Source organism: Ciconia boyciana, chromosome 5 (genome assembly GCF_034638445.1).
Source record: "Ciconia boyciana chromosome 5, ASM3463844v1, whole genome shotgun sequence".
Lineage (NCBI taxonomy): Eukaryota > Metazoa > Chordata > Aves > Ciconiiformes > Ciconiidae > Ciconia > Ciconia boyciana.
The window spans coordinates 54,032,782-54,051,161 of record NC_132938.1 but is presented as its reverse complement, the minus strand read 5'-3'; the positions used below and the strand labels follow the sequence as shown (position 1 = coordinate 54,051,161).

Sequence of the window (18,380 nt, the reverse complement as noted above, 5' to 3'; positions counted from 1 at the left end):
AGAACCAGGCCATTTGAAAGCGTAGGTAGTGACGTTCTGGAGCACAAAACGAGGAAATATTGATGCTCGGTACTCTCTCTGAAAGTCAGAAAAGGGGTGATCATTTCATCTGGAAATCTTCCCCACAGTAATCTACATGCTATTATCAATCCCTGCACTAGCAGACTTGCAAGAATACAGGATTTTAAAGCTTTGCTCTCAGTAATTGATGTAAAGAACATGTAATGGCACTGATCAGTTTAGGAAAAGGGAACAGAAGATTCATACTACATATATTACTCCTAAATTCTACATTTGTTATCCCAAAGCATTAATCTTTAAGACCCTTTAAATGTACATTTATTTTTACATAATTTACAGCAGATTAACTCTGCAAAACTAGCTCCTAAGACATATCAATTCTCATAATAATTAAAAAAACCCCCCACCAACAAAACTTTAAAAGTCACTTATTTTTGCCACTACTTCTCCACTGTACTTTTAATGCCCAAAGTATTTCTGGTGAAGAAAGGTGGAAAATATGAATGAGAATGATGTAAGTTATTAATTGTCAACAAGTAAGAATTAGGCCCATTCAATGGAAGACATTAGTAAATACTTAAGCTTAAAAGAATACTTAATACTTGAAAGAATGATGTGAAAGGTATCATACAAAATTATATCAAAGATTGAATTTACTGACACACAGTATTAGTGAAGTATGTGTATCACGTACCAAAGCTACTAAAAGAGGAAGAGGTACAGGAACAAAGATAGTAGTATTTCCAGGATGGAGTACAAAAAGTACAGAGAAAAATGAAGTAAAGCACCAAAACAGTTAATAGCAAAAATAAAATGTGAAAATTAAAGCAGTAGTTAAAAGTGTGGAACTACATGGAAGTGTAATTATTTACATGCAGTTGACTGCATTCTAGCAACTACCACAGTGAAATAAGTAGTCTTTCACATTTGTTGAAAGTGGTATTATAAACAAGATATCCCACTGACTTCTCTTGTGGAGCCTACTGGTCCATTTTTTAAGGCTTAAGAGTCTACTGGTAATGACTCACTGAGGCAACAAGGTGGTGCCAGAGACAAAGGAAAATCCAACGAGACAGGCTCTCCCTTAACTCAGCCTTGAGGCAAGGGGAGAAAAGACAAGCCAGTAAAACCTCAACCATATTTCTCATCCCTAACATGTACAAGTCACAGTATATGGGTGTTACTCTTATTTTTATTGTATGAATTCAGTTTCTGGCCCTTCATTCCATAGTCGTCAAACCATTTTTTGCTTTTATACTTTAGAAATTCACTATACTAGTGAATTTCACCATTCACTAGTTGTATTACTAACACCAATTAGCCATAGGTGCACCAAGAATTTATCAATACGCACAAACACCACACAAATGTTTTGTGGAATAAGAAAAAGCTGCAAAATTTAACACAGTGAAAAGCAAGATCACATCATGTCCAATGCAGACAAAACCATTTACTACACTAAGAAGTTACTAAGAAAAGCTGAAGCTGTTTTGCAAAATTTAAATACAAAACTCTGGAAGAGCTGTAATTTTGCAAAACAAGAATACATGCTGGTTATTCCAAAAGGAAAAACGACCATAATTCAACTCCAGTGCTGTCGATACTAACTTTGTCACTGTTGTTATCTGCAAGGGAAAAAAAAAGTATTTGATGTGTTAATACATTCTTTGCTTCTTGAAATATTACAGGAGTTTCCAAATCCAAGCTCTGGTAAAGCCATATATCACGTAAGTCAAACTTACAATCACCAAGAGAACCTACAAGGGAAAAATTTAGCCCAGCTGATCTTAAACTGAGTGAAGTCTGTGGACATCTTACCTGTTTTAAGCAGCAGGCACATTTTCATGCAAGAGTTGGCAAGAAGGTCTTGATAAAAGCATAACTGCATGCAGCCTAATGAAGGCAAATTGCTTTCTTTCTAAGCTAGGACTAAACAAGGGAAACCAAACTTCCTTCCCCATCCTGAAGTGAAGGCAAATAGTTTATGTCCTAGATGTGGTTTGAGGGGAGCCAGGAGAAAGGGAGGAAATTCTGAGTATGACAAGGTGCATGTCTGAAGAACTGTATTTGCTCAGCAGTGCTACCTATGAACAAGTTGCCTTTTTTTTTTTTTTGAAAACATGAGTAATACAAAACACAGAAGAAAAATGCAATTTATTTCAGACTGATCAATTATTCCAAACTTCGATGTTTCTGATATTTCATAAATGTCATCGATTCCATTTTAAATGGGGAGATAATTAAGCATCATTGTACAAATGTAATTTTTCTAAGTAAAACTAAGTAAGCAGTGTAGCGGCAGACCAATATAATCACTTTAGGGGTTTTTGTTTGCTTGGTTTTGTTTTCTACCTTAGGACTGCAAGACAGTTAGACAGCCCAAACATGCTATTGTAAGAAAGATGGCAAAATAAAGTAGGTTTTTACAGCTCTAAAGGTTTTCAAGCTTTCCCAAACTAGAACTGCAAGGTTGGCAGCGAGACAGGGATTTCTTTACCTGTCAGCTGTGATACTCTTCAGTGGGTATCATGCATCCCCTAGCTGTAAGGTAGGGCACATAAGGGTGCTCACCCAGTCATCCTATCTTGATTGCCAAGTGCTTACTCTACACCTGCAGCACTTCCTTCCAGGAGACTTAATTTTGTTGCTATTGATCCCCTTTTTCAGTACTAATTGCTGCTTTTGGGTACTCCGTACACAGTTATTTGATAAAACAGCGCTCCTGGAAAGATAAGAGGTGGTTTCCCAAAGTGTATTCACCAAGTCTACCACCATCGAGCAAGTCCTCGGGATCTCCCGATTTCATCCCACTTCTCTGCAGCATGGACTCCTGCCATTAGCTGTTTAAGAAAGGGCTGGAAGTTACCATGACAACGGTGTCATATAAAATGCATACAACTGCATTATACGAGTCCACACATGGAAACACTTGCGCTGCGAAGGTACTTATTCCCTTTTGGGAATAGATACCTAAAGAAGTTTTTTTCCTCCACGAGAAACTAAACTGAAACTGCAATTTATTCTGTATTTTAGTTGACGTGGATGTTTACCGTTCTGTAGGTTCTTCATATACTTCTTTATATATATACTTCTTTATATACTGAGAGAATATCAGAGGAGAGAGGCACTAGACTTACTCCTCCAGCCCCTTTCCTTTGAGGGATGGGAAATACTAACCATAGCCTTTAGGTTTTAAGCCCAGGTTTTACGTTCTTAAGATCGAAGAGAAACCTGCAGTTCCCCTCACGCCCTTTTTATTACTTAGTTCAACCTGCCAGACGCTGCTGCCGGGCACGGAGGCCAGCCAGCACAGCACCGCTCGCGCCAGCCGCCTCCTCGCCCCACAGCACAGCGGCCGCGGGGAACCGGTCCCTGGTGCGCTGCAGCTCCCAGCCCTGCCCGGGAATTTCTGGGCGAGCCCGACGCAGCCCTGGCCAAAAGCATGCCACCGAAACAGGGCAGTGGGGTAGGTCCAAGTGCCCAGGGTTGCTGCTGGGCTCAGTTTAATTTACTAATCTGTTGTTTGCTAGTCTAGATGCTACACCAGATATAGTATAAGCCTTTTATGCAGCCTTACAGTCACTTAAATGTTAGGTCTCCAATATCCACTTTAATGTAAACAATTATTTGAATACAGAAGTGACTCAAATTCTAAATCTGTGTTCCTTTTTTAGGGTAAAGGTAACATTTAAAGTTGAGGTATCTACATTATAACACTGCAAAAAATCTGTGCAACCCCACCAGCTTCCTTGAATGCATCTTAAAGTTTCCTGTGCGTTGTGCAGAGAAGTAATGTGACATCTGTCCCTTTGCCTCCCTTCTGGGACCTTTCTCCACTGGTCCTGCTAGGCCACAGTTGGTCTTTCAGAGCAAGTCTTTCCCAGCCATCACAGCACCCGCCAACCCTTCTTGACAGATGGCTCTGCATTTTTGTGTGCCTGCTGCTTTCAGTCACCGTACCGGCAGTCAAAATACACAGTGAGACACCGACATCAAAATGAATACCGGGCTTGTTGTAAGGTCCAGAACACATGGAGATACAACCCATCGTGTAGAGCGTTTTGTGGTCCTGATTCAATTTAGCTGTGACATCCTATAAACTGATATGTCACTCCCGAGAAAAATCATCACCGAAAGTCTGGCTTGGCCCTTCGAAGCATCCCTTTAAAGATGCGAGTCCTTCCTCAGAGATTTGCTTCTGAGGATTAAACAACCGCTCCAAGCTCTGTTTTACTTAGCCCTTAAACAAGCCCAGCTTTTTTCCTGCGAGGAAAGAGCCTCACAGCAAAAAAAAAGTCCCACCTACCCATTTTGCTGTTTAATCTCCCCCTGGTTTTCTCTGAATCCTCGTCGCGGCCCCTCGGCTACATCCTGGGCGCCGTCGCCGGCCGAGGCGCTCGGGGCGGCATTGTGCGTGGCGGGCTGCCGTGGGACATTAACTGCAGGTTTAGCAGCGCTCGGCACGGGCGCCCGCTGCTCAGCGTTAGGCTTGGCGTTAACATGCAGTCCAGGCGCAGCAAACAGAGCCGGGGCCGCGGCCTGGGCCGGGGTGAAGGCGGAGGACGGTGATGGGATGGAGGTGACTTTGGAGGTGGTTACGGCTCCAAACGGCCTCGGTGTCTTATTGTAAGCCACGCTCGCCGTGGCAGTGACTTTGGGTGCAACAGCAGAGGCAATGGGCACAGGCTTAACTACTTCTGTAGGTTCTCCCTATGCGAGATGAAAAACAAAAAAAGAAACACACAAAACCACGCCAAACGCATGCACATTCCTCAGCAGGTATTTTCGCTGCTCTCGGGGGAGATAACCTGCCTAGCGTGAAACCAAGAAGCACAGAAGCAAGCTTTACCGAGCCTGCAGCCATGAAGTGTATTGAGAAAAAAAAAAAAGCCATGCATTTTAGGAAAGGGAATGATCCAAGCATGCACAATCAATATGAAATCCCACGATGCTAACTCCTCATATCCAAAACAGACACCCCATAAATCAAATTCAAGACAAACTGAAGAACCACTCTATTGCAAAACCCGCCGGGTAACTCATGTGGAAAAAATTAGTGTTTTTTATAAAAATCCACATTCCACCTCTCAAACCCAATTCGAGATATGCACGGTCCCCATACACAAACGTCATGTGCGTGCATACACACACACAGTACATATTGATCTGTTGATACGGCCCTTAAGAGCAGAACCAGAGCCCTGGAGTGCATTTATTAGAGGCCAGTGCTTTGGGACTCAGGGAGCTTTTTCCAGATGCACTCCATCGATGTGCCCCCATGTCTTCATATACCCTTGTCAGATCAAAACACTCAAAAAAAAAAAAAAGAAAAAAGGTTTTTTGGTTGGTTGGCAGTTGTTGTTGGTTTTTGTGGGGGTTTTGTTTTGGTTTTTTTTTCTGGGAGCTATGTTTTAACATGGTGGTTCCCAAACTGTGGCCTTTCAAGTCACAGTCAGCAGAACAGTAATATACTATACGTTATTTATGTCCACTGGAGAGGTTTTTCAAGCACAGGCCATTTGTAAGCATTTTCAGGCTTGCAAACAGCCTTCTTATCAAAAAGGGGGGTTTGAAACTACTGCTTGAGAACATAACATTAGAAGGACTCAAGAACAAATAATTCCCCAGGGCTCTAAGGAAAGTGAGGGGAATTGTTCTCTGAAACTCTAATATTTAGATAAGCTTCTTTCAAATACAAAGGAAGATTTCAGTGCCCATTAAAAAGACAAACAAACAAAACCCCACCACCAAAAATGCTACTACTGTTTCTCTCTTAAGGATAGAGGAAAAACTTCAGCAATCTCTTTCTACAAAAGTGTTCCAAGAGTTGGAAGATAACATTTATTCACTTTTTTTTTTGTGCATAATCATTTGCCAGGTCTCTCAATTCGTTTTTTGGTGGTGGGTTGGTTTTTTGTTTGGGTTTTTTTTTTTTTTGGGGGGGGGGGGGGCGGCTGGATCACTCAGATTCAAATGCTGTAATACTCAATGTAACACATGGAAATCAAGCATGTTATATTGAAAGAAAAGTTTGAATGACAGTGCGTATCAACAACAGGGTTTGACAGATGGGTAACAGTGCCACATGCTACATTTCTTGGTTGTGATGATGAACATACCTTTGGTACATGAATAAGATCGGGTTTTGGTACAGAAGCCACTCTGGAAGAAGAAAAACATACACATAATCATAAAAAAAAAAGTTCTTTAATATTTAAGCATTTTCCTCTTCCAACTCACCACGTCCATCCACAGATATACAAAATATTTCGTTTTGTTTCCTCTGAAGGAAGCAAGAAGCGTTCAAGTTAAACCTACAACATTGTTGTTAATACAAGGAAAGGGCAAAAGCAAACTGGATTAATTTACCCAGATACAACATTAGGAACTGTAGCATCCATCATCAAGTACTATTTGATATATAAATTCATAATACCACATCACCAGTTAGGAGACTTCAGCTCCAATTCGTTTATTGTTTTCCATCCTTGCATAAGAAACTATGTCACAACTCAAAAGCTCTGGTCAGATAAATTGCATTTTAGACAGCGCATAACCTTTATTCAGGCTTAAAACAGAAAGCTTCCTTTCAGAACAACAACAAAAATCCTTTTGAAGGACTTAGCAAATTAAATAATACAGAAATGTTTTGCACAGTCTTTGGTCTTCAAAGGTAAGGTTAATGTCACTTGAACTCCACAGTAGATGGCAAAAAAATTTCTTCCAAACAATGGGTGCATTGAAACTACTATGGGGTGGTAGGAAGGAAAAGATGGAGAAGATGAAGAATTGACAGATTTCGCTATACCTAAAGTGAACTGGCAACACGTTATGGGTAAAGGCATCTCACTTGATAGGGGTTTTTTTTCAGATTTGCATATACTTACATGCAAAAATACACACAGACACAAAATTAAAAAAAAAAATTAAAAACTCAGCAAAAAATCTGAGACACTAACATTTTGTCTGCAAATATTGCTGCTGATACACTTGAGCCTTTTCATGCTGTTTTGGTAGAAAAGTGGCTTCATGCCACATTTCAAAACATTTTTGGCCATATTTGGTAGCTGCTCAGAAAAGCTGGCACCCTTAATGATCCCAGAACCAGCAATCACATCCTGCCTGAAATCACACAACCCCGATTTCCAACGAATCCTCTAAATAGGGTTTTGAAGAACTGAAGCTGGATTCTCATTTCTAAAAGAGAATTTGCCGGGGAGGCAAAAAGGTTCGTTTAATTGGAGAGCAGCTAACAGAGGCTACAATTTAAAACACCTCTATTGTATAAACCAGCTTTTCTATTTCTACCAGAAAAACATGGAGAGCTACATTTGAATTAGGCACACTTGGTCCATTTAACAACTCCTTCCTTTTTTATTTTCCTTTTTTCCTCTTTTTTCCCCCCCCCTTTTCCTTTTCTTTTTTCTTTTTACTAATTACATTCAAAATGTTTACTCTTTCCCTCAAAGCCATTTGGCCCTCAGGGCTCATCAGATTCCAGCAATAGCAATCCTGTTGCAGGTTCAGTAACTAACTTACAAAAAGGGAGATGCACATAATCCACATGCTATGTTGGCAGAAGAAAAAAAGAAAAAAAAAATCGCATGAAAAGATGATCTTCTGCACTTTGCCTTCACCATTTGTGCACCGCTGCTGACACACATTATGTCCGCATCAGCAGAGAGGGGGTTTCTTCTGCTCTGAGGAACAGGTCCGGTCTCCCCTTTCTCACAGAGCGCGCAGCCCATGAGAAGACTGACCTCGCCCTCCCAAGCACTGGGGTGCACCATGAATCACTCCTAATTGCAGAGTTGTCAATTTGCAGCAACAAAGGCAACAAGAAGGGAAAAAAAAATGCCAACGCATATGGAAACTTTTCTTTCCTTTTTAAGACCAGAGTTAGAAAGTAACATGCATCTCGCTCCATATCTTAGGCATACGTTTTTTAATAAAGTAACTTGGAATGTTTTGTGTACCTATTAAGCTGATCTAACAGTAAGAAGTAGAAAGACATTTGTTATTCAAGTCAACTCCCACATTTCATGCTTGAGGAAAAAACTTCTCTTTGCTAATGCTGGACCTTGAAGTTCCAGTCTCATAAAAGGAACATACTTAATTTTTGTTGGTTTTACAAAATAATCAAATTTGAGTTTGCAATGGATGAGGTTGCTCTGCACCCATCCACACAGCACTGAGCAAAAATTATTTCAAACCACTATTTCCAGATGATCTGAAGACATGCTCTTCAAAATTCATCCTCAAAAATATCATACAAAAAGAGGAAAAAGAAAAAAGAGTGAAAAAAAGGCTTGATAACTGAAATGTTCCCAATGTTCTTTTTACATTGGAGTCAGACAGCACATTATTTTATTTCCCCCAAACATACTTGAAACAAGGACATAAATGTGTGTCCCAGACATACTTCAAACAGTTTAACTTGGCCTTGTGGACTTCAGACCATAATCAGCCTAAAATCTGTGATTCGTCCCATATCGTATAAAGAAAATGCTCACCCAGCAAACTCAGCCACCAAGATCTGAATGTGAAAAATGCATGGTAGTTAGACAAGACAGTACAAAAGGAAATGCACACTTCAAGCTGAAAAGCAAAGCGTGTCCAACATACACATTTAAGAAAATACTTCCTTCAGGGCTATTTCCCTTAGGATTTTGATAGATACTACCAAATTGCATAGCAAAAAAATAATGAAACTGCAGAATCTTGTACATTTTCTTAGCTGTTAGCACTTCGCTTGCCACCTAGCAATTAAACACATTAGGATTTTATGCTGGTTTGGTCACGTTGAATGTATGAATAACTGATGATAAAGGCTTTCAAAGTGAGATGACACACTTGCCCTGTTACTAGAAAAGCAGGATGGCTTGAAGCAGGGTATTTTCTGAATGATTTAAAACTAGCAGTTCAGTATATTAGTTTATGCAATATTTTCAATAACATACAAACAAAGCAAAGACATAAAAGCTCGGTATAAATGCTTATTATAAACAACTTGCACAAAAGACCTTGGCAAACAGCTACAGTTTATAGCTTCATATGAATTATTATAGACAACAAAGACAGAAGCAGCAGCCATCACTTACTGACAGCCTAATACTGAAAATGGAAGTGCACAAAGTTTTTGCACAGGCTTCTACATCAAAGTCGTTTATTCTTTCAGGGAAAAAAAAAAAAGCAAGTTATATTTAGCCTGTGTAAATAGTTCATTTCGACCAAACATGATCAAATTTGCTCTCTAAATGTACCACAAGCCGTTCCTCTCCGATGAATACTTTTGTGACATTTAATGCAATTCAAAACATTCCAACTTCCAGTGCAGCCTTATTAGGAAAATGAATTAGTCTGCTCTTCACTGTGAGCAACATGCCCAGCAAAAACTATTCATTCTTTAAATTCTCCTTTTATTCATTCCCTTTCCAAGTATTTCACCTATTAAAAAAAAAAAGACACAAGCAATATAACAGAATCCTTCCATAATTACTAATAGCTGGAAAAAAATATGATTAAAGCTAAAGCTACAGTATTTCACGCTTCTGCAATGAGTACAATTTGATACATCATCTCTAAAGACCAATCATCAAAACCACTGTAATCTCAATAATTAGCGCTATGGAATTAAATTCAACGCAAAACAGGATTTTTCAGCCAAATCTCAGCTGTCCTGTGTGTATAACCACACAATAGAGGCCCAAAGCCGCAGCTCATTAAATCCCTAAAGCTTCACTGAACCCACAATCCAAAAGACATTTCAGATTCTTCTCTCCTCTGAACTCCATTTCAAGTCCCACCATCCCCAGTCCTTCTGCCCCTTAGTAAAGGGACTGTATTGTATTCATAACCTAAAAAGCAGATGCTGAACTCAATGGAAAAATCACAAGAAGGTAACTGCACTTATGAGCCCCTCTAGAAACAAGGGAAGCATGCAATACCAGTATTAATATAGGTATTGCATCTGGGGTTTTCGTATCTCCATAACTTCAAGGATTGCTTCAAGGATTCCTGAAACAAAGTCAAGGCTGAAAGATTTTCTGCAAAATTGTATTTGTTGTTCTGAACTGAACCTTTCTAAGAGAAGGACAAAAGAAAGGACAGCATTTTTCCTGTGCTTCTCATTTTCAAAGCTAACACCTTTTTCCTAGCTGATCAATCAGGATACAGGTTTTGGCAGCAGACACTATGTCCCTGAAAAGCCACTGGTCAGATCTTCCTTCCAAAAACCTGATTTTTTAGTGGTTTTGCCATTGTAGTCTGCAATTCTGTTCGTTTGCTTCATTTTGTTTCTAGAGAGCAGTCAGTTGACAGGGCAGAAAGCTAAATGCATTTGCTTTTCATTAATTAGCCAACTCATGCAAAAAGATGACAAGCAGAAAACGTTTAACATATATAACAAGCCGTGACTTTCACTAGGGGTTATCTGAACAAAAACAAATGCAGATGTAATTTAAAGCACAGAAAAAAGAACAATCCAAATATACTTCTTTTTTCCTTAGACCCAAGCCCTTTCTCTATCACAGACATAATTCATTTCTTACCAACCCTGCTCTGGCTCACAACAATAGAAAAGCAAAAACATTCTTAAGCTTGCTTCTTGTTGCAACTTATACACCATCAGAAATGGCTGCCTTACATACACTAATGTAACATACAACTACGTTTCCCACAGTTTCATAGGAACATACACACTGCCCCGGACAACACCAGCTGGCAAATCAGCGCTTCAGCAATCTTGCCAGAACAAGCAACTGTGGCCTAGAGACTGCAGACCTCTGCACATCCCAATGCATGGCAAAGCAGAGGTAGCAAAACTATCACTGAGTATTACTCGGTGAAAACTGGAATCTGTTGTAGTCATTGCAAAAAGGAGATGACTTTTTTTTTTCTCCTTAAGAAACACAGCAATGTTTTCAAATCTATACTCTGGTCATTGTGCTTGCTAACATACCAGCAGATGGCTGTCAACAACATTTCATTTCTTAAGTCATTCTCTTTGCTCTAGTTTATTATGTTAGCTTTCATTTAGTTGAACATACCAAATTATGACAAATACGGGAATGTTAATTACAATCAAACAATGCAGACTTCAGCACTGACCACCTGCTTAAGAGAGCAACTTCAAACCAGAGAGAAGATGGGATGCATAATGGCATTTCAGATACCGTACATCTCCAGGAGTCTTAGTACGAACATCTCATTCCACAAACTAATTCTTACATTAAAAATGCATTATTTCTCCTCTTGTCCTAAAAATACAGGCTGTAAACTCATGATAATTCAGACATTAAAATGCAAACAGTGAGACACAGTTGTCTCAGCAGTAACAAAATACTGGAAAAATAGTTTCTGTGGATGCTCCATTTATATCTGAAATGACAGAAAAGGATCTCTTCAGTCAAATGGGCTATTTTTAAACAGCTTATATCTTTTGGGCTTCATGCCCTTTGATGAGGTATATTTAATGGAGTATACAGAGAATATTGATATTTATTTCTTGACAGAACAGTACCTCAAGATAATACTTAACACCTTACTTCATTATATTTAGCCTGGGAATATTAGCTCATGAGTCACTCTCAACAGATTCTACACTTTCAGTAAGTTTAAAGAGGAATAATTAATATAACGTGCATGCCAGCATTTTACATTTGGTATACTCTACATAATACTTTTACATCCTCACATTGTGCACTCTCCCAGCACACTAGATTACGATGAAGCACTAGGTCAGGTAAAAGCAAGAAAAATTATGGTTTTGGTTTACTGGCTATTTGATAGTGGGCCAAATCAAACATAGGTCCCCCCTCTTAAATTTAAATAATGTTTGGGATTTCATCATCATGTGTTAAAATAAACAGCGCTGACATTTTAGGAGAGAAACAAGCTGCCCTCTGCTTTGGTAGTCCTATTCACAAAGGATTAGTTGTTTTCAAGACCTCCCAAAAGGCAACCACTGCTCATAGTCTCATTCCTGTGGTCTGTGGCAACCCTACCGAATGCATTTGTAAAGAGAGTTTAAGTGCAGGCAGATAATATTTTATTCTATTAAAGCAAACCCAAAAAAACAAACAAAAAGCTAAGAAAAAAATACTGTGGCATTTATCTCACTTACCTCCTGACTGCCAGAGACTTTTAAAAACATTCTTGTCGCTCCCATGAAGGCAGAAGGTTTAGAAACCTGGAGAGCCTGTGTGTATGACCATCACTGGACTAGCGGGCATGTCTGTCTGTACCTGCCGATGACCCCCCTGCTCAGAGCCCAAAGAGGTAAAGCACCCCCAGTACCAAAGATGGCCAGTGCCTTACAATCCTGTAGGGCACATCACTGCCGGTTGTCCTAGAAATGTTATAGAGCAGCCATATACTACATATGTATATACTACCACTATATACAAGTGGCAGCTCAGCGTGTCTGAGTGATCGAGTTTGGCAGGCAGGAATCCCATCTCGCCACTGTTTGACTACTCAGAAGCGATAGGAAAACTTACATCTTGTATATAAGACCTCCTTATACATTACCTTCAGTGATGGTGATCATTTCTGTCAGTTATGCCTTGTTATAAACTGATTTTTTTCTTTTCTTTAAGCTTTCCTAAAGCTGTCTTGCCAAGTAACAGTATCCACACAACAGTTAAGTGCAAATAACAAGACAAAACAACTATACCTGGGCTTTTAATAAAGTGGAATTTATACATTTGATTTGCTTTAAAAGTGCTTATTAGATACTAATTCTAACACAGCAAGCTACCTTTTAAAAACAGGCAGCTTAATGAAAACCATAGGTCTAAATGACACGCAGACCTACTCAGTCCTCCAAAGCCCTCAAAAAAAAATGCTCAGCTTCATGCTGACTTCAGTCTGTCATCAAATCTAGGTTATAATTTAGGAGATTCAACACTAAACACTAAATTATTTTTTCCAGTGCTTCCTGCAATATGGTGACTAATGTTTAAATTACCTCTTTTGTCTAAAACACAGCCCAAATAAGCTTGAAAGTGCAGTCATATCTATTTTAACTGGAAATTCATGACAAACAGCTCCTCATTCCCCAACATATCCTTATTTGGGATTTTTATTGTTTTCCCCTTAAGTACGTGCTTGGGAATGAGCATTTATATCAATTTTTTTTTCTCTCAAATGAAGAATCTGGCAATCTAGAGAGCCATTAGATTATTATATTTTACTTCTTATGGGAGCTAAGCACATCTCTCCTCTACAAAGCAGCTCACCCCTCCATGGATTCAAGGGAAACAGAGAAATGTAGTGGAAGCACAGTTAACCAAATGGGATGAAAACTCTGTTTTGGAGGTGTCGGGCAGCTATAACAAAGAAGAGCCACGTCCTTCACTAGGTCACCAGCACGGGAAGCAGTGTCACCCACCCAGACCCCAGAAGTCCTGCTCAGGCAGGGCCAAATCCCAGCTGCCCCCTCCCACCTCCCACTTCTCATTGACTTACAACAATATGGGAACAATATGAGCAACCTAAAACTACAACTTCTGAACTTCCATCTACGCTGTTTGGAGACGTACATCATCTCAACCGCACGGACGTGCGGCGAGCCTGCCACAGCTGTGTGGCTGTCAGGAAAATCGTTGAGCCTGGGGCTGATCCAGAAAAGCCAGGGACATGGCAGAACCAATAAAGATACATGAGGCTAAATATATTAACAAGGATGAACTCTGTTGCTTTTAATAGGATACACTATGGTTTTAATTCTTTCCAATTAAGGTCAAGGAATACCATTAAGCATTTGTCTGACTCCTGAGCGTAACCCACCACCAAACCAGCAAATTTTCTTTCCCATCCAGCCCCTCAGACATCTCTTTCCTCCCTCCTATGCCACCCCAGCAGCGAGAGATAAGCACGCACCCTCGAGGTGCACAAGGCCAGGGCCTGGCTGGCAAGCTGCCACAAGGACTACCTTGCGCCTCTCCACCACAGGGACGGTGCAGCCAGCATGTACCTGCACCAGTCGTCATTGCCGCAAGCGTGTTTAGAGGGGCTCCCCCAGCCTGTCCCCACAGGGGACATCACCACAGGCAGTAGTGGCTGTGGACAGCAGAGCTGAAGCACTATAAACCGCATGACAGAATTATTATAGAATCAATTTAATGAACATGCACTTGCCAGAAGAAGTCAACTTCACCACCACAGGGCCTCACCTTTGTTGCCCTTTATCATTTCCGTGTATTGTTTATATGTTTATATAGTTAAGGTCACTGGCTTAGCAGCATGCATTGCAGGTCTAACGTGTTGAGAAAAGCTATTTATGTCTCGATGTGGCTGTCTAACATAGCTTTAGATATCTCAAAACTTTTATTTGAAAGAAGTCTTACGTCTAGAAGACCTCAAGTTAGCCTGGCCAACAGGTCTCACCACACCTTTAAGGGAAAGGGAAGTCAAAGAGCAACTGCCAGAGTATGAGCTGCAGCTGGAAATTATTTTGTTTATTGCAAGAGCTAGGCAAGAAAGATTGAAAAGCAGCAGTGATCTCAAATAATTAATTCCTGTAGTCAATAAAGAGGACAAGAAAACAACTATACTGGAAACTCTAACACTGATTAAGTAAAGATGCATAAAACAGAGTGCTGTCATTCTGTTGTTTGCAACAACTGTGAAAGAAGAGAAACTAATAATCCCACCTGACTCCAACTGATCCAGCTAACTAAAGACTTCTCCCTTTCCACAGCCTAGCTTTAGAAAAGTAGCTTTTACCCTTCTCAGCTCAAAATACTTAGGGGAGAACATTCACAAGCACACCCACAGCATATGAAGCAATTAACTGCTTTTGTGGGCAACTAATCACTGATGCAAAACATCTGATGGTCACAAAACCTGTTGAAATTTTTCACAATGCTGCAAACATTACTTCGGCTATGAGGCAAGACGAAAGTAAGCAAGCAATGTTTGACAGGCACAATATGTGTTTTTATTACCTCATGGGGCTTGGTGGTTCTGTGCCACAGACATGACTTTCTACTGACAATACCCTGGAATTTTTCAAGGCAGTAATTTTTCAAAAACTGGGCGAAAAAAAGCCCCCAAAACAGTGCAGCTGTGGAATTCAGCTACTAATAGACTTGACTCTGCAGCTACCACTTACCTTTCTATTAGGTGGTGTACCAGATACATATCTGGTTAAACTCGCAGTGGTGGCTCTCAACTTGTATTTATCTTTCAGATCGCTAGAAAATCCCGTATACCTGAAAACCTGCCTGCTTTTCCCAGCATTACCAAAAATCCCATCTTTCTTAGGCTGTTACGCTTTCATGATACTACCACTATCTTTCAGGGAGAGATTTATTCTCCAAACAGCCAATCATTAATTTATTCTCATTCCACTCTTTACTACACGAAGGTAGGAAAAGCCCCCATTGATGCGTCAGGACACTGCAATTTTGATTCTCAACAGCTGAGAGATGATCTTGCATGGCAGAGGACAGGTTTTATTTAAACAGTGTCTCATTTTTTCCTGTGGGCTGATGCTTAGGAACAGTTTATCTAACAACCCTGGTCAGTTCACATATTTACCTTGGGTTGTTTTTCTATTCTTTACATCCCACATTCACAGAGGTGCAAAAGTTACTATCTGAAATCGAGAAACTAAACAGTTACCTGCATAGGTGCTAAATACACACTATTTAGCTGGCTCAAACTAACTTGAACTATTTTCAGCATATGAAGGGCACAGCCCATTTTTAAACCATGTAAGCTTCTTTTAATCCATTTAGAGACAACTGTCCCTTGACAGATCATCACATGCCTTTTTATAATTAAAGAATGCCTCCAAGTTAGCATCATAAACCGTGCACGTCGGAGAGATGTGTTTTTCAAAGGAAAGCAACAGGTGTGGGGCATATTCTGTATTTGAAAAACAAAAGTGTAAATAGAGACAAGTAGCATCACTTGCAGCAGCCAAACAATGAGATAATGAATGTTTATGAAGGAAAAAATGACACCAATTACACAGTGGACTGAGGTAGGATGGAGTTGGGTGCCATTGGGTCAGGTAAGCTGCCTGAACAATACCAGATTGGGCACCATAGGGAACCCATAGTAGAGAGAACACAGTGAAAATTATTCTTTTCCCATTCTTAACATTGGGATAACAGGAGCAAGACTAAGTAAATTTTCAAAAGAAGATTTGAAATAAATACCATTAAGCATGTCATACAATCCAGATAATATATCAAATAAAAGTCCCCACATTTTCTGAAAAAGGGGACAAAAGTTTCAGTCCCAAATATATTCATATACTATTCAAATTCATGGGTAAGAAGACTCGTATTCTAAGAAATGTTTCAACTTTCCAAATGCAAGCTTTTCCATTTATCTAGACTTGGCCAGGAGCGCAGGAAGCACCACTGCTCGCGCATGACTGCAGAGCGACTGCCAAATCCCAAGGCTACTGCAGGTTCTGGGAAGTAAACCAACAGTGCTTTAGAAACTTTTTGATCAGAAAACTTTTGGACCTGGGTCAAATGGCTATTATTCAACCTCGCTGTCTTTCTGGCAGTCTCATTAAACTATTGAATTCAATGGACATTTGACTCAAACACAAGCACTGGAGACTCACAAGCAGCAGCAAGAAAGTTTTGCCTAACATTTGCAGAGAGTCATCATTTTCTTGACTTTTTGATATCTTCCCACTAACCCTTTTCCTTACATAAGTAATATAGGGAAGAAAAAAAAAAATATTGATCAGTGTCCCAAAGCACTACAAACAGTATGGCCATGTCAGCCTCAAGAAGTTTTTAATCAGGCTGTTTGTAAATTGGTAATGCAGTCAAAATTAGATCTGTGCTGTTGTATTCCTTAGGAAATTACAGTGCACGTGAAGCATATCAGGCTTCCAAAGTGAAGCTCCTCACGCAGAAGCGCAGGCTTCCCCTGTATTTCCTAGTTTGAGACCTTGACAGCTTTGCTCTCGGTCTCCTTGGTATGACATAGCTTTCTGCAGTTGAATCAGAGGCTGCTGAAGGCTTCCACTAATAAAACCCCCAAGGGAAAAACAAGACGTAGACAGCATGATGACACCGACGATGACAAGACTGGTTTCCATCATGGTGAAAGAATTTCTTCAACTTTATGTTCCAGTCCTCAAACACTCACTGGCGCAAAACATGCCTCAGCAACAGGAACAGAACAACATTAGCTGTTACTACCAATAGTTTTTAAAGCTGGCATGCTAGAAAAGGCTAGAGCACCCCCAGGATTGTCTCGTCTCCGTTTTGCTACTGGTTTGATATGGCATAATGATTAAGTCACCTTTAATTTTCTCATCTTTATCTGTAATTAATGATCCTACGTTTAATGCTTTTAATTTAAAGTAAAAAATACAAAACAAATACCTCTGGCTATATAAATAAATGTAAAATTAAGCAATTTGTAGGAAACAAAAACACAATGAAAGGGATCACTTAAGCTACCTCTATTGTCTCAGTCTCATGACTAATTTGGTGTGTTTTATGCAGGGAGTAATGCTACATATTTCTTAACAAAAATATGCAACCCAAAACACTAAAAAGATTTTGGCAATTAAGAGCTGACACCTCTCAACCTCGGGTTCAATTGCTTGGGGAGGAGATCTTTGAGTGTTTCATACCCTCATACCATATAAAATCCTGTCCAGTTGCTTGACTAAGTTGCTGGTACACACAACTTGAAGGGTCTCATTTTTTCAGAGATCAAACGTGCTAACTTTTTCAGACTGCCAATACAGGCCAAGCTTGCTCTAACTCAATGACTATAGCTGGCATAAAAAACAGTGGGCAAGATTTGAGAAGTAATTTATTACCCATTAAGAGAGGAGCAATTCTTCTGAGAAAAGAAAAAAATAATAATTCTTCCATAGCTAAAGTTATCATTACCTCTTTTAACAAACGCCTCGCAGAGCCTAGATTACTGACTCCATGGAAAAGGGCCAGAGAGTTGTCCTAACACATGGAGACTGACAGCTTATGTTGACACATCTGAGTGCCCTGCCCTTCAATATTCTCACCTACTCCCTTGTAAACTGGCTCAAGATTTGGCCAGGCATTTTCTCCCCTTTAGATTAATAAGCAGCCAAACACAGTATACAAAGAACAGTAATCAAGCTGGAATAGAGGATTATGTATGCCTGTAGCAGCACTGTGTATTTTGCAAATACAGCTAAAGCCTGCGAGGAGGTAGCACTGCAACGTATTAGACACCGTATGCACAAGCAGTATACAATTTTATTAGAGATATTTGTTTTCAGACACCAAAGCAAAGATCCTCAGGGCAAGATACTGTTCGTTTGCTGTGTGAGAATGGGGTTGGATTATTTTTTTAAATGTCTGAGAGTCTCATTATACTTTTCC

The 18,380-nt window shown here is 39.9% G+C and overlaps 1 protein-coding gene across 11 annotated transcripts in view; it reads right to left on the bottom strand.

Moving 5' to 3' along the window:
- PDLIM5 (PDZ and LIM domain 5) overlaps positions 1 to 18,380 on the bottom strand; it is a 127,983-nt gene that overhangs the window by 48,658 nt on the left and 60,945 nt on the right. For 8 of the 11 annotated variants that reach the window (XM_072863156.1, XM_072863161.1, XM_072863160.1 and 5 more), the window contains exons 4-5: positions 6,141 to 6,183; positions 4,328 to 4,731 (exon numbers count right to left, since the gene is read on the bottom strand). In XM_072863156.1, the coding sequence (XP_072719257.1) occupies positions 4,328 to 4,731; positions 6,141 to 6,183 (447 nt within the window). The remainder of the gene's footprint in view (positions 1 to 4,327; positions 4,732 to 6,140; positions 6,184 to 18,380) is intronic. The other 3 variants (XM_072863162.1, XM_072863165.1, XM_072863167.1) reach the window with 1 other exon arrangement.